Genomic DNA, 27,999 nt, shown 5'->3' with positions numbered 1-27,999 from the left:
TGTTGACCTAGACAGAAATTAACACCCTTTCCACCTAAGTACACATGAATCAGTATCAAGAGTCAGACGGATCCCTAAAATACAAATCATGTGCCCAATGCTCCATCTCAACTGGATTTTAGTCCATCTACTGACCAGACACAGGAAGTGCAGAAACAAGAAAACAGCGTAATCTACTAAAATGAATAATGACAGAGTAAGCAAAATATGTTCAAACATTACAATTTAATAATCAGGTAAATGTGTATTATGCCAATTCATTCAGTCAATTCATAAACGATCAATACAAAACATCAAATTATCAAAGATAAATCCTAGATGAAAAGATGCATACCTGATGCATACCTTCAAAATATACATAACATGGAGCGTAAGCGCCATGTTATGGATTGATCTGGGTAAGCAGAATCGCCCAGAACATGTTTCAAACCTTCCCTTAAGTAATCCAAGAATCCCCTCAAGGAAAGTAGTGTGTGAATAACAAAAGGCATTTGCATTTAGTGGAAGAGTTTCTGCCTATAGTAAAGGCACACCCTTCGCAGTGGTTAAAAAGAAACCTGAAGCTATATATCTATTGTTTTGGTTATGTCTGTTTCTGAGGGAACAAGACCATTGTACCAGTCGCACTGAGACATTTCAAATGATATCAAACATGACAGAGTCACTTGGGTTGATTTAGAACATTTAGACTTTGAAATGGTCATTTTGTATGAGTACAGTGTGTAGAGGGGGTGGTTGAACAAAGGATTTTCAGGGGATTCAAATGTAAATGGAGGGAAGCAGGGGAGCAGGTCTTTTCCCGCCTGTTGGGTTGTAGAGTCAATTTGTCTGTTTTCGGCTCATGTTTGAATTGTCAAAGACATAAAAATATATGTGATATCTTAAATCTTACAGTGGCTTTGACACAATTTACATTGTCAAAGCACTAGATAAATGAAGATGAATTGAATTGAATCTGCTTGAATGTGTACACGTTAATAGACCGAACAAAATATGATGTGTTTTATTTTACATTTAATGTGTGTAGCCAATGTTTTCAGTCTTTTCACTTTTCAGCTTTTGATGAGAGTTTTTAAGACTTAATGAAAACTAGTGTTTTATTATTATTTCAGATCTAATTGAAGAGAATGAGGGGAGTAAAGAGGAGGAACATCATGTCAAAATTGAGGAAAAAACTCATTTACAGACTGATGGTATCTTAAAAAGAAGAGACAAGAATTGTTTCACCTGCACTCAGTGTGGAAAGAGTTTTGGAAGAAAAGGCTATCTTAAGATTCACATGATGATCCACACTGGAGAGAAACAATTCACATGCACTCAGTGTGGGAAGAGTTTTAGCCAATCATCATCCCTTAATCTACACATGATGAGCCACACTGAAGAGAAACCATTCACTTGCACTTAAGCCGTGGTCACGCTGGACTTTTCTCCCCATAGAACTCCGCAAACACAAGTTCAAGAGTTTCAACCAATCAGCAAACCTTAATGAACACATGAAGATCCAACTGGTGTAAAAGAGTATATTAGCTTTGAGTGTGAAAATACATTTATTACAGCTCCAAAATTAAAACTGCACCAGAATATTCACACCGTACAAGTGTTTACACTGTGACAAGAATTTGAATTTAACACATCTAAAAACAGAAGAGGATTCACATTGGAGAGAAACTGTACAGATCTTATCAGTGTCTACGGAGTTTCGATCATTCGACGCAACTTAAGAAACACATAGACAAAAAATTGCACACATGACATGAATGCAGCAAAACATTTTCTCAAGTGCACAGGATCTTTCATGTCTGAATAAGGTTTGTAAAGGCTGAATAACGCTATACTGTTTTCCAACACTCCTACACTTCAGTAGGTGGGGTTATGTAGGTGGGGTAAATGTGTTGCGCTCCTTGCGTTTCACCTAAACATGCTGGTGGCGGCTGAGAGAAGAACAGATTCATAATCATCTAACAAACGGCACCTCTGCGTCCTAAAATCTCTTTGCAAGTGATTGTACAGGTGCGGATACATCTGTACTCCACTTTCCAGTGTATTCATGTAGCTAGTGTTGTTTTGGGTGATGTTCTCGGTCTGACTCCATGAATGAGAAACAAATCACTGGGAAGACACCACACATCAAAGAAGGTGGAGCTCCATAAGGTTAGTTTGCAGTATACCAGGGCCTCAAGCTTGTAAGTCCATTCAATTGTCCTGTGTTGCAGCTTTTATTGGTAAAGTTTCTTTTGTATTATTTATTATATGCATATTTATATTTGTTTCATTAAAAACAAGCTTAGATTTGTCCACCAGTGAGGTATTAGACCATATGAGGCATAGTGACCACACTTTGTTATTATTGTTCATTTATTTGTTTGCTGGAAATTAGGACTGCATTTAGAAAGAGTTTTGAAACAAATCATTGTGCTTTATAAACAAAATTAATTATGTAGGCTAATGGATGTCTTCACAACATTTCCTTATCCAAAAAAAAGAAAGAGAGAATGAAAGTTTAGGCCAATTGGAGGAGGCTCATTCTTAACCAAATGCACCATGGCAGAACGCAATGGGCCCTTAAAGGGAATGAGAGATGAGACTCTGATTGGTTTATTCTCAAAATACACCCATAGCTCATTAAGAGAATAAAGTCAACCCTGTTAGACCATGCGCTGCATTGCAGAGCGTGGTTTTCCGTCCTTAAAAATAGCAAAAAATGGATTCTGACACGCCCCTAATGCTTTTGCCCCCTGCACTTCAGACTGGCACAGCGATCTGCCAATGTTTAAAGTCATGCAGTGTGAACTAGGCTTTAGGTCACTTGTTTTTGGACTGTGGAAGGAACCCAGGGGAAACGGACGTGAGCACAGGGAGAATGAGTATTCTCCACACAAATGTCAACTGGTTCAGTAGAGACTTTAACCTGCGAAATTGTTGCTGTGAGGCAACAGTACTGACCACAGGGTCACTGAGTTGCCCAATCTAGAAATGAGGTGGATAGGAGTGGGTGGAAACTCCTCAAGATGAAGATAACTAAGATTAGAAACTCTGTTTCCCCTTCGGTTGGGGAACTTCAGTGCCATGAATGGGAGGATTCGGATCAGAAGCCGCTTATCTGGAGAGTATTGAACGGGCCAATGAATGAAATTAATTGGCAGCGTAAGCTTGCGCAGGTGTGCGACATCTGCAATTATCTCAGCATATAAGCACACCTGAGCCAGCAGACGCCATCCTTTTCGCTTCAGATCCTTTCTGAGTGAGTCGATGAGGGTTCCTCTTGCTGATCAGCACTTCAGAGCGAACGAGTGTGTCTCCCGGTCCAGAGTGGGTCTTCGCGGTGGCAGACGGTCGAGCTGGGTTACTCCCTTGCCTGCGGTTCTTTGGGTCCGGTCCTCCAGAGCGGTGCGTATAGTTGCAACTTTCCTAAAAGAGCAACACAGTCGTGCAGCACGTCCTTTTCAGGATGGCGCTCCGACTGTGCGTTTCTGGATGCGGGGGTTTCCTGTCTCCGGATGATGGACACGATTACTGCATTGCATGTTTGGGGGTCCAGCATGTTAATGCGGTGCTCGCGGGCGGTTCATGTCGTCATTGCGATGCCATGACCGTTGCACAGCTAAGATCGCGGCTAACTTTCGCAAGAGAGCGAGCCACCCCAGTTGCCTCCTGTTCTAAAAAAGCAGCGGGCGCTCGGGCAGATCTGAGGGTTTCAGCGGGAGCTAATCCGCCGCCCACGGGCTCGCGGACCTCTCGCTCCTCACGGCGCTCCATCCAAGCTTCGGGTGGTGAGAGTGATCCGTCTAACCAGATGGTAGCTCTCACACTCGCTGACACCGGAGATCAGATGTCCTCCGCGGCATCGGAGGGTGGGCTTTCACTGTCCGACGAAGATCCGGACCCGCTCGCCCCCTCCGGGCAGGTGAGCGCTGTCAAATCGGATCCTGAAGCGGACATGTTAGCCGTGCTTTCCCGGGCTGCTTCGGCCGTGGGGTTGGAGATGGTTTATCCCCCAGCTCCGCGGCCGGACCGACTAGATGGGTGCTACGTAGAGGACCAGAAGGCGAAGCCTTCGAAGCCTCTCGTCCCCTTCTTCCCGGAAGTGCACAGTAGGCTCACGCAGTCCTGGAGGGCACCTTTCTCTGCCCGTGCTGCGAGTGCCTCCGCCCTCACCGCCCTTGACGGTGGAGCTGCCAGGGGGTATGAGGCGATCCCGTCAGTGGAGCGCGCTATCGCGGTCAATCTTTGTCCGCGCGGCGCCTCTACGTGGCGGGGTTTGCCCCGCCTCCCGTCCAAAGCCTGTAGGTTGTCTGCCTCCCTCGGAGCCAGAGCTTATAAGGCTGCGGGCCAGGCTGCTTCTGCTTTGCACGCGATGGCCACCTACCAGCGCTACCAAGCGCAGGCGCTGGCCGAGCTGCACGAGGGCGGGTCCAACCCAAGCTTATTACATGAGCTGCGCACCGCGACCGACTATGCTCTTCGGACTACTAAGTCCGCCGCGTGTGCGCTGGGGAGGACGATGTCCACACTTGTGGTTCAGGAACGCCACCTCTGGCTAAACCTGGCCGATATGCGCGACGTTGACAAAGTTCGCTTTCTTGACTCGCCCATATCCCAGGCTGGCCTGTTCGGCGACATCGTCGGTGAATTCACCCAGGAATTCAAGGCGGTGAAAGAGCAGTCGGATGCGATGGGCAATGTCATCTATCGGCGTGGCCGTAAGCCCGCTCCGCCCGCCGAGCCATCCACCTGCGCTGTTCCTCGCCGAGGGCGCCCGCCAACGAGTGCTGCCCCGCCCCCGCCTGCGCCTCCGGCCAAGCGGGCGCGGCGTTCACCTCGAAAGCAGGCAGCCCCTCCTGCCCAGGGCGCCGTTAAGTCCGGTAAACGGACCACGAAGCGTCCCTGAGACAGGCCATCCGGAGAAGAGGAAACTTGCTCTTTCCCCGCTGGAGGGCGGGGCCCCGATAACAACGGTACTTTTCAGTGCCACCAAAACATCAGTAAAAGAGCACTTTTTCCCTTCCCCGGATGTGACTGCACGAGTTCTGCCAGTCCGGGACGCGCTGCCTTCCGGCTCGCAGACTCTACGTGCTTCGCCAGTGGCTCACGAGCGCTGGGGGGACGGTCTCCCTTCCCTCAGCCCTCCAGCCCCCTCTCCGGAGTCAGGGTGCGGAGCCAGAGCGAATCGCTCTCCTCCAGCTTTTCCGCGGGACCCTCGTGCTTCCCGGATCAGCACACCCACTCCGCGCTGCCCCACCGCTGGTACGTCAGCGATTGTAGCGATGACTCCATTAGCGAGGGCTCTGCCTGCCTGGTTAGCGCGGGCCAGCCCCTCGCGGTGGCTCATACGCACAATCAGACTCGGTTACGCGATTCAGTTCGCGAAACGGCCCCCCAAGTTTACGGGCGTGTATTTCTCCAGGGTCAACCCCCTGTCCGCCCCTGTCTTGCGAGAGGAGATTGCTGCCCTCCTGGCGAAGGGTGCAATCGAGCCGGTTCCTCCAGCCGAGATGGAGAGTGGGTTTTACAGCCCATACTTCATCGTACCCAAAAAGAGCGGTGGGTCACGGCCAATCCTAGATCTGCGCGTTTTGAACCGCTGTCTGCACAAGCTGCCGTTCAGAATGCTCACGCAGAGGCGCATTCTCCAATGCGTTCGTCCTCGGGATTGGTTTGCAGCCATAGACCTGAAGGACGCGTATTTCCATGTCTCCATTCTTCCACGCCACCGCCAATTTCTGCGGTTTGCGTTCGAGGGTCGAGCGTGGCAGTACAAGGTCCTCCCCTTCGGGCTCTCTCTGTCTCCGCGGGTCTTCACCAAACTCGCGGAGGGTGCCCTAGCGCCCCTTCGGCTCGCGGGCATTCGCATACTCGGTTATCTCGACGACTGGCTGATTTAGCCCACTCGCGGGAGCAATTGATTATGCACAGGGACGAGGTGCTTCGGCATCTCCGCCTACTGGGGCTTCAGGTCAACCGAGAAAAGAGCAACTCGCCCCCGTGCAGAGGATTTCTTTTCTCGGGATGGAGCTGGACTCGATCACCATGGTAGCGCACCTCTCCGAGGAACGCGCTCGCCTGTTGCTGAACTGTCTGAGGGAGCTCGACAGCAAACTAGTGGTCCCACTGAAGTTCTTTCAGAGGCTCCTGGGGCATATGGCATCCGCAGCCGCCGTCACGCCGCTCGGGTTGCTCCATATGAGACCACTTCAGCACTGGCTTCACGATCGGGTCCCCAGACGCGCATGGCACGCGGGCACACACCGGGTCTCGGTTACTGCGCTGTGTCGCCGCGCCCTCAGCCCTTGGAACGACCCCTCGTTCCTACAGGCCGGTGTGCCTCTAGGACAGGCGTCCAGCCATGTTGTTGTTTCAACAGACGCTTCCAACACGGGTTGGGGGGCCGTGTGTCGCGGGCATGCGGCTGCGGGCCTCTGGAAGGGTGCCCAGCTGCATTGGCATATCAATCGCCTAGAGCTGTTGGCAGTGTTCCTCGCTCTCCACCGCTTTTTACCGGTGCTGGAGCGGCAACACGTGCTGGTCAGGACGGACAGTACGGCGGCGGCGGCGTATATCAACCGCATGGGGGGTATGCGCTCTCGCCGCATGTCTCAGCTCGCCCGCCGTCTGCTCCTCTGGAGTCACCCGCGGCTGAAATCGCTGCGCGCCATTCACGTCCCAGGCACGCTCAATCGTGCAGCCGATGCGCTCTCACGACAGCTGTTACGCCCTGGAGAATGGAGACTCCACCCCGAGTCTGTTCAGCTGATATGGGCGCGATTCGGGGAGGCCCAGATCGATCTGTTTGCTTCCCCCGAGAACGCTCACTGCCAGTTGTTTTTTTCCCTGACCGAGGGCTCTCTCGGCACGGATGCACTGGCCCACAGCTGGCCTCGGGGCATGCGCAAGTATGCGTTTCCCCCAGTGAGCCTGCTCGCGCAGTTTCTGTGCAAGGTCAGGGAGGACGAGGAACAGGTTCTGCTAGTTGCGCCCCTTTGGCCCAACTGGACCTGGATATCAGAGCTCTCACTCCTCGCGACGGCCCTCCCCTGGCGGATCCCTTTGAGAGAGGACCTACTCTCTCAGGGACAGGGCACCATCTGGCACCCTCGCCCCGATCTTTGGAACCTCCACGTGTGGTCCCTAGACGCGAGGAAGACTTAGGTAACCTACCGACTGCGGTGGTTAATACCATCACTCAGGCTAGAGCCCCATCCACGAGGCGCGCCTACGCCCTGAAGTGGAGTCTATTCACTGAATGGTGCGTCTCTCGCAGAGAAGACCCCCGAAATTGCCAGATTAGTGTTGTGCTCTCTTTCCTTCAAGAGAAGTTGGACAGCAGGCTGTCGCCCTCCACTCTCAAGGTTTACGTGGCCGCCATCTCCGCTTATCATAGCGCGGTAGCTGGCGGCACCGTGGGAAAGCATAACCTGGTCATCCAGTTCCTTAGGGGTGCTAGGCGAATTAATCCATCTCGCCCCCCTCTCATGCCCTCTTGGGATCTCGCCCTCGTTCTCACGAGTCTGCGATCCGATCCCTTTGAGCCACTCGAATCAGTATCTCTAAGATTTCTGTCCCTGAAGACAGCTCTGCTGGTTGCGTTGGCCTCCATCAAGAGGGTCGGGGACCTGGAGGCATTTTCGGTCAGTGACTCGTGCCTGGAATTCGGGCCGGATTACTCTCACGTTATCCTGAGACCCCGCCCCGGTTATGTGCCCAAGGTTCCTACCACCCCCTTTAGAGATCAGGTAGTGAACCTGCAAGCGCTGCCCCCGGAGGAGGCAGACCCAGCCCTTTCTTTACTTTGTCCAGTTCGCGCTCTGCGCATTTATGTGGACCGTACTCAGAATTTTAGATCATCTGAGCAGCTCTTTGTCTGTTATGGCGGTCGGCAGCAGGGAAGTGCCGTATCGAAACAAAGATTATCCCACTGGATTGTGGATGCCATTTCACTCGCTTATTCGAGTCGAGGTCAGCCGTGTCCCCCGGGAGTACGTGCACACTCCACTCGGAGCGTTGCATCCTCTTGGGCGCGTGCACGCGGCGCCTCTCTAACAGACATCTGTAGAGCTGCGGGCTGGGCGACACCCAACACATTTGCAAGGTTTTACAATCTGCGAGTGGAGCCGGTTTCCTCAAGGGTATTAGGTAACCCTTTGGTGATTGAGGAGACAACTCGGTAGGGTGTTGAAACACGCTTGCTGCGCCATTCTCCCTAACACGGAGGTACGTGCGCCTTTTTTATCTGTCAGTAAAGTTCCCCGTCAGGTGAGCCCTGCAGATTCCTCCGTGGCCCCCAGCACTGACTCAGCGGAGGAGTCACTTGCTGGCCCACTACGTTGTAGGTCTGCCCGCTGGTCAGCCCGCGTTTTGGGTATAGGTGCCTGCTATGCGTGATCCCCACTAGGCGATCCCATATGCTTATTCCGCCACGGTTAAGTCCCCCCCCTGGGCGGACCCGTGTCTTCCCTCTCCGCTAACCACTCTTTGCTATGCGTACTCCCCCTTTTTAGGGCTAGTCCATAGGTAAATTCTGCCATCTATCCCCCCCTTGGGTAACGGATGGCCTCCGCAGCGTCCTCCCTATCGGGATTGCACGCTTCCCAACGTACTGTCGTATTTCCTAGAATTATCTAGATGCTCACGACTTCCCAAAAAATATATCTAAATCCGTAAAACTTCTGTTGAAGTAGGATAAATTAGGGCCAGGGACACGTTGGAGGACCGCGCCCCCCATGATGTGGGTGCGTCACGCTTGCTTGACTATCTCCTCATCGGGGGTGTTGGTAAGGTGCAGTCATTATGGCGCTTTCCATATTCTCCCATTCATGGCACTGAAGTTCCCCAACCGAAGGGGAACGTTCGAGGTTACAGAAGTAACCCTTCGTTCCCCGAGGAGGGGAACGGAAGTGCCATATTCCGTCGCCATAATGACTGTCCCTTAGCTGTTTGAAAGTCTCTTCAGCTTAAAAGGATGGCGTCTGCTGGCTCAGGTGTGCTTATATGCTGAGATAATTGCAGATGTCGCACACCTGCGCAAGCTTACGCTGCCAATTAATTTCATTCATTGGCCCGTTCAATACTCTCCAGATAAGCGGCTTCTGATCCGAATCCTCCCATTCATGGCACTTCCGTTCCCCTCCTCGGGGAACGAAGGGTTACTTCTGTAACCTCGAACGTTATTTATAGTGAGTTAAAAATCATTGGATTGGTGAATCATATTAGCTAATGCAGGACCAGCTGTGGACAATCATAGCATGTCATCCTCTCAAAAGTAGTTTATAAATAAACTTCATGTCATTGAACAGCCAAACTATATGAACAAGCTGCCGTTTTGAATATACCTGTGTTTCTGTGGACAAGGCCTCAATTTTGAGGACTCTGCTCTCCATTGTGAAGCTTCATGTGAGTACTGAGGCTTCTTTTACAATTAAAACCCTTTCCACACTCACTGCATCTAAAACGCTCTCCTGAGTGAATCTTCATATGGTTCTTAATGGAGTCTTTGTGTGTGAGACTCTTTCCACACTGATCACATGTGAACACTATGGTTCCAGTGTGACGATTCGTGTGATTCATGAGGCTAGCTTTGGCTCTGAATCTCTTTCCACACTGAGCACATGCAAACGGCTTCTCTCCAGTGTGAGTTCTCATATGGTTATTGAGTGTGCTTTTATATGGGAAACGTTTACCACACTCGGTGCATGTGTAAGGTTTCTCTCCAGTGTGAGTTCTCTTATGGTTATCGAGTGTGTTTTTATGTGTGAAACTTTTACCACACTCTGTGCATCTGTAAGGTTTCTCTCCAGTGTGAATTCTCCTGTGGTTATTGAATGTGCTTTTATGTGTGAAGCTTTTACCACACTCTGTGCATCTGTAAGGTTTCTCTCCAGTGTGAATCCTCATGTGGCTATTGAATGTGGTTTTATATGGGAAACTTTGACCACATTCTGTGCATGTGTAAGGTTTCTCTCCAGCGTGAATCCTCATGTGGATGTTAAGGTTGTGTTTTTTAGCAAAACCTTTCCCACACTGTCTGCAAGTAAAAATTCTTCCTTCATTGTGAGTTCTCATGTGAACTTCAAGGTTGCTATTTTGCGTAAAACTCTTTCCACACTGTTGGCATTTGTACGGCCTCTCTCCAATGTGAATTCTCATGTGGGCTTTAAAGCCATCAATTTTAGGAAAACTCTTTCCACACTGTTTGCAGGTGTAAAGTTTCTCCCTATTGTGAACATCAAGCTTTGGCTTTTGACTGAAACTCTTTCTACACTGGTTACTGCTAAAATTACACAAAGATTTGGATTTCCGAGGTCTTCCGTGTGATGAAGTCTTTTTAGTCAGTGTGGGTTTTTCATCAGTTAATATGTCTTGATGTTTGTCTTCCATTTCATTCCATTGATGGGTCTCTTCTTTCAGCACCATCAGGTCTTTAAAAAAAAACAAATGAACTTTTAGAATGAAGCCACAAAGCGACAAGCATGAAATGGATGTTTCACCCACAAATAAAAATGACCTTACCATTTACTCTCTGTCATGTGGTTTTAAACATTTCCTTTCTTCTGGAACACAAAGAAAGCCAGCATTTTTTCCATAAGATCTTCTTTTGTGTTTAACAGGACCAAGAAACTCGTAAAGATTTAAAACCACATGAGGGACATTAAATAGTAAGGCTATTTTGATTTCTGCGTCAACAATCCCTTTAAAGGATTCCTATTATAAAACCTTTTTTACAAGATGTAAAATAAGTCTTCCCAAAATGTGTCTGAGGTTTTAGCTCAAAATCAGATCATATACCTTACAGAAGATTTAATTTTGGGGGTCAGGAAAACCAAGCTGTTTTTGTGCCTGTGGCTTTAAATGTAAATGATCAAATGCACTCACTTTGGATTACTCATGCTGTGTGTTGTGCATTTTCCACTGGATTTAAACATTTGTAACTTGCTTGGAAGACCCGATTGAGACAATTCCTGCATGTTCATGGCAAGTACGCATAAATTACGCTTATTTTTGTGAGTTTGCATTCTTGTATATAACTTATATAACAAATGTTTCCCAGTACTGGGTTGCCGCTGGAGGGGCATCCACTGTTTAAAATAAATGCTGGATAAGTTGGTTGTTCATTCCGCTGTGGTGACCCCTAACGAATAAAGGGACTAAGCCGAAGGAAAATTAATGAATGAACATATGCAAATGATTAATGTCATGTTTGCTGTAAACTGGAGTGATGAGGAGATGGCAAGATGACATACTTTGCAACTTGTTTTCATTCATTTCAAGTGCTTACACTTCATGATCCTAGAGCCTGAGGCTCTCTCCCATTTGAAAGGCGAAAGGGAAGTTTGAGCTCGGGTAGATCTTGAGAACTCGTCTGCTGTAGTAGCTAATAAACAGAAAGTGATTGCTTTTAAGAGATAACTACTTACTAAGAGCATGTCTATGGTGCCGATTTGGATTAGTCAATTAACTTAAGTTGCATGTTTTTTGACAGTGGAAGGAAACCGGGGAACCTGGAAGAAACCCACGTGAGCACCGGGAGAACATGTAAACTCTGCACAGAAACATCAGCTGGCTTGGTAACGACTAGTAACCTTCTTGCTATGAGGCAACAGTGCTAACCTCTGGGCTTTTGTGCCACCGACCTAGAAAAGGAGAAGGAGTAGGGGTGGAAGGGGGGATTTTTCTAAACGAAGATGGCTGTGATATGGAATTTAGGGTATTTATAGTGGTTTAGGAATCGTCTGATTGGTGAATCCTAAATTAAATAATGCGAGATCAACCGCAAGCAATCATAAGCACGTGCAATAAGTTTATAAACAAACTTCACTTGTACTTGTCTTTGTTTTCTTGGCTTTGTGCAAGTTCCTGATACTTAGTTGAAGACCTACGTTATTACATTTTATATACCCGACAAGATGCAGAAATGGCATCTAAAAAGGTGACCTTATGTTTGTCCAATCAGGGACAGTGACAACGGAAATATACAAATAATAATTTTAACCCGGGGATTTGCGAATATGAAACGTCTGGTAATTAACACCCAGGTATAGCATGAGCAGTGTGGATGGTGACTACAAACAACCCAGGATTGATTAACTAGGGTTAGAATGACCCAGGGTTAACAATTTCAAGTAAGAAAATGCCTAAGAATACTCAGCATCAGCTCTCAGGATAACAGGAGTACATGGACAAACAGTGACATACAAAAATTGTCATTCGTAGCGGTGACCTGGGGTCTGTTCTTCGTACCGCACTTAAATAATCTTAGATAATTTGGCAGATCCTGGATCTTTTAATCTTGATAACTGATCTCTGGCTAATTTGGTTCTGTAAACAAGTTTGTGAATCAGGTTAAAATGTCTGTATGAACTGATCTGAGATTGCTGCGTGTGTTGTGAAGGACTGATCTATCGATCCTCAAAATCATGATCAGCAAAGTAACGATTGGCTGATGGCACAGCAGCGTAATGACATCATCTGATTAATATTCAATTATCCAAGTGAGCCAAATTACATAAAATTAGCAGTAAATGGTTTGTTAAACATGACACGTAATAACTTTACACATTTGTTGTAAGCTGCAGGCTTTTATGAGTCAAGAGTATTCATCATGTATTTCAATGCATATCAATGTATTTAGGTCTACATTTAGAGAAAATATTATTAATTATAGTAGCCTATGCCTACTTATTTTTTTTAATCAGCGCAAAGAATAACTGTATAAATTAATTTTGTATGAAAAAAAGCATTTTCATATCGGTAAGGGTGTCAATCACCGGCATATTAGTGGTCAAAACACGTGCATGACTGCATAAATTATTTCCCCTTTTTAAAAAAAAGTCAAACATTGTACATGTACACGTTTGTATCTACAAAGATTATATTTAAAAAAAATCTATTTGAACCCTTAGGTGGCAGTCTTTCTACTTTAATTTTGGAGAGCAGATTGCATAAGTTTTATTAGTATATATTTTTTCTGATCCCAAGTAGGTTTAAGCTACCAGAACTGTTGCCATGACAAGTCTCAGATGAGTTTTAAAGATTGAAACAATCATTGATAACCAAAACCAAAGCCAAAAATAACCAAATCCAGCTAATTGAGTAATCCACGTACTAAGAACGGACCCCAGATCTCATGCTATTGTTTTAGAACTTTCAATTCAGTTGCCTTTTGGAGAATTGACCATGAGTAATAAATAGCAGAAAACGACCACACTACTCTACAAACTAGTGTGTTCATGACTATACATACAAAGAAAAATAATAAAATTAGAAAATGACCCTTTATAAGACCCTTTATAATGGCCTTTATAAGATTTTGACAATATGATAACCTTGTCACGGTTTATATCACGATATAAAAAATATCACGGTTTCATTGTATTTTGATTACTGCTCTAAAATATATTCCTTAAAATCTCTGGATAAAAAAACAAACACATTTTTTCCCTTTGAAAACAATATATTTTCTTTTGAGAAACTTTGAAAGTATTTTGGAGCAGTAAACATGTCAGGCTGAATAATTCAAATGAATTATTGACTTCTGCTGTGTTCTTTTGTTTCATAAACACAGATTTCTTTACGATTTAAAATTTCATCTTTGGAGATCTTTTCTGCTGGAGATACTGTTGTCCTAAAAAACGTATAACAGAACATAAAAATCCTTACATATACAGTAGGGACTGTACAGCAGAAAATATTGGCAGTTTGCAAACCTTGCAAACGGTTATCATCCCATGTCTAAGCAGCATAAAGGCTCCTACACACCAGGACGCTTTTACGAGATGTTTTTCCGCATTCAAACCCAAGCTATTTTCACTAGCATCAAGCAGAAGAGTATGCAATATCACTCATTGACGTTAGATGGCGCTACACAACTTTAAGCTTCCGACACCCGCTTGAAACACAGAAGAAGAAGAAGAGAGAAAGTTCACACGATTGTTGTTAAAGTTACTGGTGACTCAAACAAGCATGGATGGTTCAAGTAGCAGCTCCACCTCTAGGGATGAAGAAATGATTATTGTTCACAGAGCAATAAGAAGCTCCACGTTGATATCGCCTCTTGGCATCTTCTTTAATGTGTGCTCGCATTGACAGTTTAGAGCACCTCCATGTGCTGTTTACTGTAACTTCAGCAGCTCCGTGCATTTGAACAAAAGTGCCAACCTGATTAGTGAAGAAGGTTTTAACGCGGCGCATCAAATAAAATAAAAAAACAAGCATGAGGCATTTCTTTAAAAATTACGGTTTTACGCCTGGCGTTTTGTGCGTAGTGTGCACGGTCAAATTGACGCCCTTTCTATAGTCACAAGGCCTTATATGTAGACAAACGCGAGCAAAAAAACGTCTCGTGTGCACGGGACTTTACACTATTTTTAGGATCTAAAAATTCATTTTCTAAAAAAAGTCTCTAGCAAAAAGATTCCAATGGCAGCGCCTGCTGGTACGTGAAGAATATGATCAATACTGACAAACTTTACACTTAAATGTTTGCATATCATCAGCATGCTGTAATCCATTTCTTAAGCAGCAAAATACATTTTTAAACTAGTTTGTTGGCCAGTTGTAGTCAGTGCGCGTATTGAGTGCAGAACGGTATTGTTCCACTATAATTTGTTTGTTTTGCCTCACTTCGTCCCACAGCAACATCATCAAGTTTAGAAAACTGTACAATGTTTTATAATAATTCATTTTTTTTGTGTCCATTGTATCCAGCATATTTAAAATTAGGACATCCACGTTTTCTGACATACTTTAAACCAGGGTTAATTTTTTTTACTTATAAAGGGCTAAAAGGCTAAGGAATTTTTAAAATACCCCAGATGGAAAAGAGTTTTATTTGCCCTATATATAATTATATAAAAATGTATATAATTACATTTAATAATAAAATAATAAAAAGAACAAATGTTTTAAAAACTATAAAAAACTAAATTTATGCACAACAATCTGTACAGGTCGTTGTCCTCAGCAGTAAATACATGGAGCACGTTTAAACAAATGTTGCTATAAGTAATTAAACCATTATGATAAAGAGTGAAAATGACCTTTCTGAATGAAAAGTTTTGTTCAAATGAATTTTTGGTGATTGTATGAGTTTTAATCAGATTGGGTAGCAGAACATGCACAAAGGAAAATGAAGACTTATTTAAAAAGATTTAAGACCTACAACACAATATTTCAGTAAATTTAAGACTTTTAAGGCCTAAAATTTAGATTTGGGAATCTAAGATATTTTAAGACCCCACAGAAATCCTGTTTAAAGGCAATAGCCCTGGCAATTAGTTATTATAATAATGATTTAATTCTAACTCAGATACTATCTGTGAGAACTAGAAACAACTACTAGAAACAAAATTAGACCCATAAAGAAGTTGATAAAAATAAGGGAATTGTGATCAATGAGACATATGCAAATTAAAAGTACTAAGCCAACACTATCACTGTAATAGCAGATATCTTCTATGAAAATACTGTAGATCAAACATCGTCAGCTCAGTTAATCTTTTTTAATATTGTTTTTGTTTATTTTATATAGTGCCAGAGCTCAAAGACGCTTTACAAACAGTAGAAGAACAGGAAAAGTAATAACCTTAAGAAGGTTGAGAAAATGGGAGACTAATAACACATAAAATAATGACAAAAGACCTGAGAACACGTAACAAAAGAAACTCATTCCTGTCTTTCAGTGAGTGCTTATGTGCATTTAGGAGAACTAGGCAGCACACTCAGGGCTGCAAGATGGATTTAATTTAGTATTCTTATTATTAAAATATATCTGAATGAGGATCAAATGACTGAGTTGGTCTTTGAGAATGAAAACCAACCTGTTTGTTCCTGCAGATCTTCCTGTTTCACTGTAAATGTTTCTTCAATCTTCACATCTTCACTCTCCTCTTTAATAAACGCCATCTTTATAACAGTGTGGAGATCAGTCACTTCAGCAGGAGTTTTCCTCTGTGTTTGGACACTTTATCCTGTTTAAAATGAACAAAACAATAAAAATGTCCTGTTTAAAATAAATAAAACAATGAACAGAAACAAAATGACTTCTCTTCAACACTTGCTTCAACAGTTTGTTTATATGAAAGTCACTAACAAAAAGAAATCAGCTAAGACGGAGCAAGAAACAATAGCTACGAATGAGCTGATTAAAACTAGTAACGCAACTCCATTTCTTATATAAAGTCATGTATACTTCAAAAAGAATGACATTATGCTATTCAATAAATTAAACCTTCACTAAAACATTTAATACACACTTTACTGTTGCTTTATTCAAACTTTAACAAATGATGTTAATTAATTTGATTTTTTTTGGTCAGCTTACAGAAACATTGTAGCACTTATTTGTTCGAGAAAAGAATTTACTCTCGGGGACAAATAAAGTTTATCCTATCTTATTCAAACAATAGACCTTACTTTGAGTAAAATTGAACTTTGTTGTATAAAGGGTTAAAATAACATTGTCAACAGCAGGTACATCTAGCATTAAATGACCAACCTGAAGTTTTAATCAGTTGGTTTACATCAGCGTAAAGGCTTTAAAACAAACCTTTTTCCAGTTGAATCATAACGCGGGAGTGGTGCAGTCTTATGACATCACACCACCATGCCACAATAAAAGTATTTTTTTTGTTATTTAGCTTTTTTTCCCTACTTACTCTTAGTCATGACTTATTAATACATTTCTCTCTCATTTTCTACTTTCTACTTTATCTGCTTTCTGTTTTGTATTTGTAAGACAGTCATTATGTTAATTGAAAAAAAGCTTTTACCCCCCACTAGATCTTTGCCTTCAGGTAGGTTGGAAAGAGGTTGCATTTTCTTTAAACGATTGCATTTCTTTATCCATAGCTTTAACTCATTCACTTGTATTCACTGATGTTACCACCTCTTTGTATGTTTGAATGGGCAAACATCAAATTCTTCAAAACTGCCTGCCAGGTTCCAACCTATATATGTTATAGGTTGAAACTTATTTGGGCTACAGTCCATTTGCCAGGATATTTATAACCAAATAAACAAACAAAAAAAAACAAAATAGTTGTAAAGAAGCTTTTAGAAATGACCGAAAAACTTAATACAACGTTGAACAATGCATCCACGCATGTTTAGACTTTACATTTTTATAATGTTAGCATTCAGATATTATTAGAGTGTAAATTCAGAATGTGCAACTTACCTTTTCAGTCTTCAATGAAGAAGTGGGATGAGAAATGGCCTCAGTGGGCTTTTCTTTGTAGGTTGTTGTTGGTAATGATCCCAATGTAGGAATCAACAATCGTAGTTTGTCCTCCAAAGTTGTTCTCTTTACTTTGCAAAATAAGCCAATGACGTTTCTGTTAGGAACCCAGAATATATAGATACAACCCTGCTGAGCTACAGGATCTGGAATGTGATTGGATAAGACACAATTGGCCCCCATTAATGCTGCAAAGACGCAAATAAGCAGTGGGGAGCAGTGAAGACTCAAGACACATACAGTGGGGGATGGGAAGTCCAGCAGCTTTATAAACCAGTTTTACAGAGAAATAATGATGTATTGGGAAAATGAGTTGACTTTAGCCATCTTCATTTGATTTGTTGCTGTTGTTTTATAGTACTATTGATGGAAGCTTGTTTTTTATTTTGGCTGCTGCATTTTGTAGTTAATATTGACACACTTATGTTAAGGTATTTTGATTTGAAAGACATTTTAATTTATTTTTTCCCAAGCCTGGTTGCAAAGTAATGCATGAGTCATGTGTTGTTTTTGTAGAAGCTTTTCATAGTTGATGGCTGAAGTCTTTGTGTAAAGATGCAAATGAGCATTGAAGACTCAAGCCACACTAGCTATGTTTCCATCAAAAAATGTGAATAAACTTTATGCGCAAAACTGGATTATCGCATAAAAGTTGTGCAAACGAAGCATTGTTTCCATCCAACGAGTCAAAGCAAACAAAATTGTCACTTCCTGATTACTGGCGCCAAATATCAACAGTAAAAACTGCATTTGCTGCAGTAGGAGAAGCTGCATCAATCTTTTCTAAATGAATGCGCCTCAGAAGACAATCCTGACAAGCAGTGAGCACGCAGTGGCGTTTGAAGATGTCAGACGCGGAGCACAGGCGCTCTTGATTCTGGAGATCATTAATAATATAATAACATTAATAGTGAAATGGTAAGGCGTTTTATAATGACCAAAACAACATTTCAGATGTTTTATAATGTGCTCAGCCTGACGTTTTATCCATTCACACACATTTTAAGCATCACATGATCTCTTTTAACAAAATCACATGACCTTTTTTAATGCGCATGATGGAGTTTGTGCGGTAAAAGTGTTTCCATCGCAGTTTATGCGCATCTTTTCTTGTCGAATAAAAAGTTTATCCTACCCAGTTAGGCGCATAAGTTTTTTATGCGCATTTTCAAAATTTATGCGCATCATGGCGTTTCCATCAACTGGTTTTTTTATGCACATTTGCAAAATGCGCATAAAATAGGTGGATGGAAACAAAACTACTGATGTTTCAATACACACAACTACATTCACTTATATAATAGTAATATAAGTCTTATACTATTATACAGTGATGTATTATCATTCGTTGAAAGAAACAATTTCCGAACTTCACATTGACGTTTTATTTATCAAGTTGAATCAATACATTGACATGAGCTAACTATTAGCATTTTTTTTGTCATTTATCTATCACTGAGCTTGTTCTTTATGTGAGTTTAGAGTCCTTTATTTCTCTTAAAGCACATGCAGCTCATTACTGGTTTCTGTAAGACAGTAAACACACTCTTAACAGCTCAATTATTTCTTTCCAAAAGTGAAAAGAAGAGGTCATAATTGTAAGGATGAGATTTGGACTCAGATATTAATATGAAGTAATGTGTTGTAGATCATCATGAACTGGATTTAAAAAGTTTCTCAAAATTGTCTTAAAATGTTTAGATTAAATTTTTTTGATCAACTTTAAAATACTGAAGTGTGTTTGTGTGTGTGTGAGAGAGAAATCTAATCTATTTTTTAAATATTTGTATTAATCTTTTTATTTTTATTAATCTATTTTTAATTTTAATCATCTATTTGTATTTTATTTATTTCTGTGTTTTCTCTGTATTATATTTTATATCCATATTTGTTTGCACTACTGCCCTTTTTGCTCTGTTTTGTTTGTACGCAGTGAGGTTGCACTGCTTTAGCAATACAAATGTACAGTTATTTGTCATGCCAATAAAGCACCTAAAATGTGAAATGTGTGAGAGGGAGCGCGCGCAGTAATAGTGTAAAGTAAAAAACATGGGAGAAATGTATCAATAAGTCATGACTGCAACAGTAAGTGGCAAAAAAGTTAAATAAAATAATGACTTTTATTTTGGCGTGGCGTGTGACGTCATCAGGCGGCGCCGATTCAGCGCTGTGATTCAACTGGAGAAAGGTTTGTTTGAAAACGTTTACACAGATATAAACCGATTTAATTAAAGTTTCAGTTTTTTTCACCCGATGCTAAATTATGTACCTGCTGTTGACAATAATATTTAAACCCTTTTTACAGCGTAGTACTATTTTATTCTCAGTAGCCGAGGGCTATTGTTTGAAACAGAAAAGGGTGTAATAAGTGTTTTAAAGCAGGGTTTCCAAAACTTTTCTAATAGAGGTAAAGTTGGTTTTATATTCACACATTCGTTCATTTAGAAGTCTCTATATTGTTTACCATGTTACGTTGAATATTTGATCGGAATTAGCATGTAAGTGTGACTTGAAAACAACATTAACACTGTTTATTTAAATGTGAACAATGTTGTACTTTGATAGTCATTTGCTGCTAATATGATTTCGCTATTTAGAGCTTGCAAAGAATACTTTAATGAAATTATATTATTAAGGGGAAAGTCAGAATGTGAATATAAAACCAATTTAACCTCTATTTTTATAGAAATGTTTTACCTGATTTATTTTTGATAATAAAAAGAAACTGTTGAAGAGAAGTAATTTTGTTTCTGTTCATTGTTTTATTTATTTTAAACAGGACATTTTTATTGTTTTATTCATTTTAAACAGGACAAAGTGTCAAAACGTGGAGAAAAACTCCTGCTGAAGCGACTGATCTCCACACTGTTATAAAGATGGCATTTATTAAAGAGGAGAGTGAAGATGTGAAGATTGAAGAAACATTCACAGTCAAACAGGAAGATCAGCAGGAACAAACAGGTTGGTTTTCATTCTCAAACACCAACTCAGTCATTTGATATATTTTCATTCAGATATATTTTATTAATAATAATACTAAATCCATCTTGCAGCCCTGAGTGTGCTGCCTAGTTCTCCTAAATGCACATAAGCACTCATTGAAAGACAGGAATGAGTTTCTTTCTTGTTACTTGTCCCCAGGTCTTTTGTCATTATTTTATGTGTTATTAGTCTCCCATTTTCTCTACCTTCTTAACGTTATTGCTTTTCTTGTTCTTTTGCTGTTTGTAAAGTGTCCTTGGTGCTTTATAAAATAAATAAAAACAATAAATTAATAAAAGGTTTAACTAAGCTGGTGATATTTGACCTACAGTATTCTCATAAAAGACTTAACATTTTAGGCCTTAAAAAGTCTTAAATTTACTGAAATATTGTGCTGTATTGTGTCTTTATTTTTCTTTGTTCATGTTTTTCTACCCAATCTGGCCAAAACCAATTCAATCACCAACAATTCAACTTAATAAAACTTTCAACTTCTTATTCAAAAGGGTCTTTTTAACTTTATTTATCATAATGGTTTAATTATTTTCCTCACAATAACATTTGTTTAAACGTGCTCCATGTATTTACTGCTGTGGATATCAACCTGGACAGATTGTTGTGCATAGATTTAGTTTGTTATAGTTTTTAAAACTTTAAAAACATTTGTTCATTTTTTAGTTTTAAAAATAAATTTTATTTTGATGGGGCAAATAAAAATCTTTTCCATCTGGACCATTTGAAAAGTTCTTTAGCCTTTAGCCCTTTATGAGTCTAAAATTTCATTCATAATGGTCTTAAAAATATCATAAAGTCTTATATTTAACTTTGTAAAGCCTGCAGAAACTCTGGTTTACAGTATGTCAAAAAATGTGGATGCCCCCAATATTGAGCATGCTGAAAGGACACAAAAATAATTAATTTTTAGAAAATATTTTACAGTCGCAGAATATAGACCATATTCTTCATGCACCAACAGGCGGCGCCATTGGAATCGTTTTGCTTGAGACTTTTTTAAAGAATTAATTTTTAGATCCTAAATATCAGTGTTATGCTGCTGAGGCATGGGGCAATAACTATTTTTAAGGTTTACCGCAGTTTAAAAAAGTCAAGGTTTTAAAACATTTCCTGCTGCACCGTTCCTACAGTATATGTAAGTTTTTTTTAATGTTTTGTTTTTTAGGACAACACTATCTCCTGCAGTAAAGACCAAAGAGGCTGTTTTAAATCGTAAAGAAATCTGTGATTCATTTCAATTATTTAGCCTGACATGTTTACTGCTCAAAAATATTTTAAAAGTGTCTCAGAAGAAAATATATTCAAGGTTATCATACTGTCAGAATCTTATACTAGCCCATGCCTAATGCTGCTTGATGTTGCAAAGCCATATTTTCTCATTTAATTATTTTTATTTGTATGTATAGTCATGAACACACCTGTTTGTAGAGCAAGTAGCGTGACTGTTTTCTGCAGTTTATTATTTCTGGTCAAAATAATACCAAAATCCACATCGTAAAAAAAAAAATAGAAAAAGAATAATAATTATAATTAAAAAGCAAATCAAAAAGAGTATAGGCTACATTAATATTTGCAAAGGAAAAGAGTTGTTTGAGTATATTTAAAGTTGTGGTTGCTTTTTATCTTAAACATCCTTTAAGGGTTCTTTCTGACTATTTTTGTGTATGTAATTTCCTAATTAAGTTAAAAGATTTAACATAAAATAGTTCTATTTTTTTATATTGTCTATTTATATAAACTAATATTTTGTATAACACATTTTCATTATTTAACAGATTTAATACTTCTATAAATCAAATTCTTTCTTTTTCATCAGCTTTAAAATAACCAGATTCCTGATACATATGTTTGTGAATTTTATTTTATTTTGTAAGTTTCCTTGAGTGCTATAGCAGCATGCAGAGTTTTTTTTTTGTGTGTGTGTGTGTGTGTGTGTGTGTGTGTGTGTGTGTGTGTGTGTGTTTAATTTAGTCCAAGGATCAAGTTTATGTAAAGATTGAGTTTATATGTCTGTGCATGTGTATGTGGGTGTATGCATGCAGTAGGTTTATATATGTGCAAGTGTCATACTTGTTTTGAACATAGTATATGTTTATATGCGAGAAATTTATATGTGTATATTCAAGTGTAGACATGCAAAACCCTACACTGCGCCTCATAGCCATCTGTGTTTGGTGTCGGGAAGGTGGATGATGAGGCGACAGGTTGACTTAAACTTTTATGAACCAATTTGATGTGTTTCCGATGCTAGTCGGCATCGCTCTCCCGCACAGTTTGCAGAGCGCCGAAACAAAAAGCTGATCGGAACTTAAAAAGCCAAACAACGTCCACATCAACTACTTTGTCTGCATTCTTACTTGTGGAAGCTTGTTTCTCTATATCTGTATTCAGGTCGCTCATTTTCTAGCTTTCTGTGACAGAGCAGCTTAACCAACTTCTGAGCGCTGTCATCACGCAAGTGACATCACGCTCATTCTGAGCACGGAAAGTCATTTAGTAACAAATGATACAAGGTAGAAAATCTTATATATATAGATATATAGATAGATAGATATAGATAGATAGATATAGATATGATAAAACATATACACAAATGTATCGAAATATCGGAAATGGGTTTAAAAAAATATCACCATAATTTAAAAATAATCTATTGTGATATATTGATATTATATTATTGTCCAGCCCTACATTAGATATAGAGAGCAAGATGAATAAAATATCACTTTTAGCAAATATAGTGAGATTAGATCCAGCGTAACTCGTAACATCTAAAAGGAAAAAAAAAAGATAAATAAACCCACTTCTCATTTACTAGTCTGTTATGAGCCATATCAAACCTCTTGAGCCTCCGATCTCCTCCTGATTTGCAGTTTCTGTTTGTTTTTTGAAAATGTAATTGTCTTCAAATCTGAAAATATATTTTATTTTATAGTGTGAGTTGTTATTCGATGTGATACGAAGCTGCAAGCATGTTCTTTTGGACAGAATTTAACTAAGGTGTAATGTTGTTCAGATACTGGAATTTCTGAATTCATTACTTTGCTATATATTGATGTTCAGTTGTTTCAAAAATGGTACAAAAAATTATTTCTAAAGTAGAAAAATGATTTCTTAAGTTTTTTTTTTTCAGTTTTCCTCAAAATAGGTTGATGTGGGCATTGTAGCACTTTAAATGCATGTAATGCCTGTTTCATTTATACTTGAGCAGAAATTCCATATATACCTCACAAAAGTAGCAGAACATTCCAGGAAATCCCTTATATGGATGAAGGCATCCAGCTATTGCCTTTGGATGAAAATAAGATCTGAATAAATATTAAAAGGCTTCAACTGATCATTTACACGACTGCGCCCATAAATGGTTTATATGTGTACTTCCAGCCATCTTAGGTATATTTATAAGAAAGTCGATTTATAATTTAATGCTAACTGACGTAGCATGTTACAGTAGAATATAGCTATAAAATAATATGCTAGATGCATGAACTCACTGTAATTTAACTATTACAGAAACGGATGAGAGATTTGTTTTTTATTTCAAAGCATTTTCCCAGATTATGTCAAAATAAGATGTTCCCAAATATCAGTCAGTTTGCTAAAACGCAGAAAGAAACCCAGAATGGATAAAAATGACCCAACAGCACACAAGGGGAAAGGTGCACATTTCAGTCTTTATGGTGTACAGGTATATCTCATGTTTGCGAGACAAATATTCAGCTGTTTGTTCAACTGTTACCTCATAACTTTTTTTTCTGATGCGTTTACTGGTCAGGCACAGAATGAACAAGTATCTCCTGTCTGCTTTACACATTTTAGAAAAACATTTTGTTGTAATTCTGAATATATATGAATAAAAATAGGACACTTACAGCTTTTAAATCTGTGTCTGATCAATATGACCAAAATGACTTTTATGAGAAACTTTGAAAACTGGACACAGTTTCAATTTACTAGAACTTCTAAGTTAAGTGGCTTCAGCACAATTTGCATTGTAAAAGCAATAGATGAAGATGATTTGAATCTGCTTAAATGTGCTCACGTTAATGGAATGAACAAAATATGATCTGATTTATTTTACATTTAATGTGCATCAAAATTACAGTGTGTGTAGCCAATGTTTCCAGTGTCTTTTCACCTTTACGCGTTTGATGAGATTTTTAAGACTTAATGAAAACTGGTGTTTTTTTATTTATTTATTCATTTCAGATCTAATTGAAGAGAATGAGGGGAGTAAAGAGGAGGAAAATCATGTCAAAATTGAGAAAAAAACTCGTTTACAGACTGATGATATTTTGAAAAAAAGAGACGAAAATCGTTTCACCTGCACTCAATGTGGAAGGAATTTGGGAAGAAAAGACAATCTTAAGATTCACATGATGATCCACACTGGAGAGAAACCATTTACATGCACTCAGTGTGGGAAGAGTTTCAACCGATCATCATCCCTTAATCACCACATGATGATCCACGCTCGAGAGAAACCATTCACCTGCACTCAGTGTGGGAAGAGTTTCAGCCACTCATTATTTCTTAAACACCACATGATGATCCGAACTGGAGAGAAACCATTCACCTGCACTCAGTGTGGGAAGAGTTTCAGCCAATCATCATCCCTTAATCGCCACATGAGGATCCACACTGGAGAGAAACCTTTCACATGCACTCGGTGTGGGAAAAGTTTCAGCCATTCATCAAACTTTAACCGACACATGAGGATCCACACTGGAGAGAAACCATTCACATGCACTCAGTGTGGGAAGAGTTTCAGCCAATCATCATCCCTTAATAAACACATGAGGATCCACACTGGAGAGAAACCTTTCACATGCACTCAGTGTGGGAAGAGTTTCAGCCAATCATCAAACCTTAATCTACACATGATGATCCACACTGGAGAGAAACCATTCACGTGCACTCAGTGTGGGAAGAGTTTCAGTTGCTCATCTTACCTTAATCACCACATGAGGATCCACACTGGAGAGAAACTATTCTCATGCACTCAGTGTGGGAAGAGTTTCAGTCGCTCATTATCTCTTAAAGAACACATGAGGATCCACACTGGAGAGAAACCCTTCACATGCACTCAGTGTGGGAAGAGTTTCAGCAAATCATCATCCCTTAATCACCACATGTGGACCCACACTGGAGAGAAACCATTCACATGCACTCAGTGTGGGAAGAGTTTCAGCGAATCATCAAACTTTAACCGACACATGAGGATCCACACTGGAGAGAAACCATTCACTTGCACCTAAGCCACAGTTACACTGGACCTTTCTCCTAATAGACTGCCATTCAAATGAACGCAAATGCGTCAGACTGTAAACGCAAGTTTGTGCGTCAAGTTTTGCAGTTCACTGCGTTGCAGAGTTCAAGCTTGATGAACTCTGACCAGCGAAATCGCATTAAGCCTAGTTCACACTACAGGACTTTAAACATCAGCAGATCGCTGTGCCGTTCACACTACATGACTTGACTTTGTGTCTTTTAATCTCTGTGGTGTTCACACTACGCAACACTCTGAATGATCCACAAGAGGGGGGTTCACACACTACATGATCTGACAACAACTCATTCCCCATCAGCTCATTCAAGCTACCAAACCACAGCCAATGAAATTTTGAGGGAGGAGTCGTCAGAAAAAGCTGAACACTATTGGCTGCTTGTGTGCTGATTACATCACTGACAGCGTTTCAAGCTTTGGAGAAAGCATTTAAAAACATAGTCAAATCAGCTGATTTATCAGCGGATTAATCACTCATCTGCAAGGTTCCAGTGGATAGATACACAGAGAGTTTTTAATTTTTGTAATTGTATAACTCTTTGAAATAAAACTAACAAATAACACCCTGCCGTTTTCTAACTATCAGTTTATTTCTTTCTGACATTGTAATTTTTTTTATTACAAAACAGTAAAGAACTGAGCATTTCTGCCTTAAATTACCATATTGGTTAAAGGGCACCTAGGTTACCCCTTTTTTCAGATTTAATATAAGTCTTTTGCGTCTCTAGAATGTGTATATAAAGTTTCAGATCAAAATACCCATCAGATTTTTCATTATACCTTTTACAAGATGCTGTTTTATACTGATTTCCAGCAGGGGGTGGTTTTGTCTTAGTTAAGGCTAACCTCAAGTACTGTGTGGATATCTGTTATGCTAATGTACAAAATAAACCTGATTTAACTTCCACAAACCGGGATTGAAGCGTCTTCTTTTATAATTGTTCTGACACGCGGCTGTGTTGATGAAGTAAAGCTGAAGTAAAACGCTGTAATTAATTACACACATACTCTGTTTTAAAACACTTTAAACATGTAAAACTTACTCTTAATCACAATTGATGATGATTGCTGATCCTAGCGAACAGAACAGACCTTTTATTCCCGGTTGCTCTGCGTATGTCTGCCTGTACTTGTTGACATATACACGTGACTACCGGAACATGTTAATGCGCGCAGCTGTCAATCAATTCGGTGGGCGGGGGGATCGCACACCTACGTAATGGTGCGATCGATTTGAAAACCGCTCCAATTGGCCGACCCTTTTTTTGTAGTTAAATTGAAAAAAAAAAAGACTGGGTGTGTTCATATCACCTCAGTATGACGGTCTATACACTATACCAACACACAGATCTGTCCAAACTAGGGATGGGAAGATTAACCGATATGTATCGATACGCGGTCATGCGCGTGCACGATGCGAGTGCATCGGTTGAGCAGCAGAGGATGAATGAAATTTTGGAAGCAAATCGAGATGCATCGGTTTTTCCGAGATACAGCTTATATTTTTAATAGAGAATGTATTTTTTATTTATTAACAAGTGTTGTCAACCTGTTTTTGGTGCATAATTTAATCGACCTACATAAAGTAAGCCTTAGCAACGGACTTGCGGATGTGTACACTTACACTACAACTCAGTGTATCAGGTGTGCGGATGAAGCTAGTGGTGCGCCCTCAGAAAGCGCGAGAAGCAAAACAAACATTTTATTCCCCACTGAGTTTTAAATCTAAAGTATGGCAACATTATGGATTTAAGGATGGACGACTTGAAAGGACAGATGCAATTTGCAAAATGTACCGCGCATCTATAAAATACGCGGGCAGTACAAGTAATCTGAAATCTCACTTGAAGCGGCGCCACGGTGTTGTTGTGAAAGCATTTTCCAGTGTTTCTGCATCCCCGGCTTTCGCACTGCTTCAACTGTAGCTACCAGCTCCAAAAGTGGTGAGAAAAGCATTGCAAGTTTTTTTTTTCCAATAACGGATGTTATTGCATTGTTCATCTGCAGGGCCGGAGCAAGCTGAACTGCCGCTCTAGGCAGAGGATGATCACGCCGCCCTCAACCCCAATGTGAAAACGAAAGTGACCGGTTATGAAAATGAAGTGACGTGTCGCGGACCTCTATTCTGCCGCCCTATGCGCGGATATAACTGAGGACGCGCGGGTGTCGCGGACCTCTATTCTGCCGCCCTATGCGCGGATATAACTGAGGACGCGCGGGTGTCGCAGACCTCTATTCTGCCGCCCTATGTGCGGATATAACTGAGGACGCGCGGGTGTTGCGGACCTCTTCTGCCGCCCTATGCGCGGATATAACTGAGGACGCGCGGGTGTCGTGGACCTCTATTCTGCCGCCCTATGCGCGGATATAACTGGGTGTTGCGGACGCCGCTAACTCTATACTGCCGCCCTAGGTGGTTTTAAACACCTCCTCCTGTTAATTTTTATTTAATTATAATAATAATAATAATAATATTAATAATAATAAT

The 27,999-nt window shown here is 40.9% G+C and overlaps 3 protein-coding genes across 9 annotated transcripts in view; 2 read left to right on the top strand and 1 right to left on the bottom strand.

The window, feature by feature from the left end:
- LOC103910797 (uncharacterized) overlaps positions 1–27,999 on the top strand; it is a 1,018,570-nt gene that overhangs the window by 34,841 nt on the left and 955,730 nt on the right. The window lies entirely within an intron of this gene.
- Positions 207–17,317, bottom strand: LOC101885193 (uncharacterized). 3 transcript variants are annotated; one of them, XM_073948713.1, is made up of 4 exons: positions 17,168–17,317; positions 15,810–15,959; positions 9,154–10,412; positions 207–3,033 (listed from the first exon to the last, which is right to left on the bottom strand). In XM_073948713.1, exons 2-3 carry the CDS (start codon positions 15,892–15,894, stop codon positions 9,349–9,351), a joined length of 1,149 nt encoding a protein of 382 aa, XP_073804814.1. In that variant the 5' UTR covers positions 15,895–15,959; positions 17,168–17,317; the 3' UTR covers positions 207–3,033; positions 9,154–9,348. The 3 variants fall into 3 exon arrangements, with proteins under 3 accessions (XP_073804814.1, XP_073804813.1, XP_073804815.1); XM_073948712.1 differs by having other exon boundaries at positions 9,161–10,412; XM_073948714.1 differs by lacking the exon at positions 17,168–17,317 and adding an exon at positions 10,504–10,544 and having other exon boundaries at positions 9,161–10,412.
- LOC137491216 (uncharacterized) lies at positions 19,386–26,422 on the top strand. The gene is made up of 3 exons (XM_068220347.2): positions 19,386–19,415; positions 20,039–20,188; positions 24,434–26,422. The coding sequence occupies exons 2-3, from the start codon at positions 20,104–20,106 to the stop codon at positions 25,480–25,482; spliced, it is 1,134 nt and encodes a 377-aa protein (XP_068076448.1). The 5' UTR covers positions 19,386–19,415; positions 20,039–20,103; the 3' UTR covers positions 25,483–26,422.

Source organism: Danio rerio, chromosome 4 (genome assembly GCF_049306965.1).
Source record: "Danio rerio strain Tuebingen ecotype United States chromosome 4, GRCz12tu, whole genome shotgun sequence".
Lineage (NCBI taxonomy): Eukaryota > Metazoa > Chordata > Actinopteri > Cypriniformes > Danionidae > Danio > Danio rerio.
The sequence above is the reverse complement of the archived record's forward strand: the minus strand, read 5'-3'. Positions and strand labels throughout refer to the sequence as shown.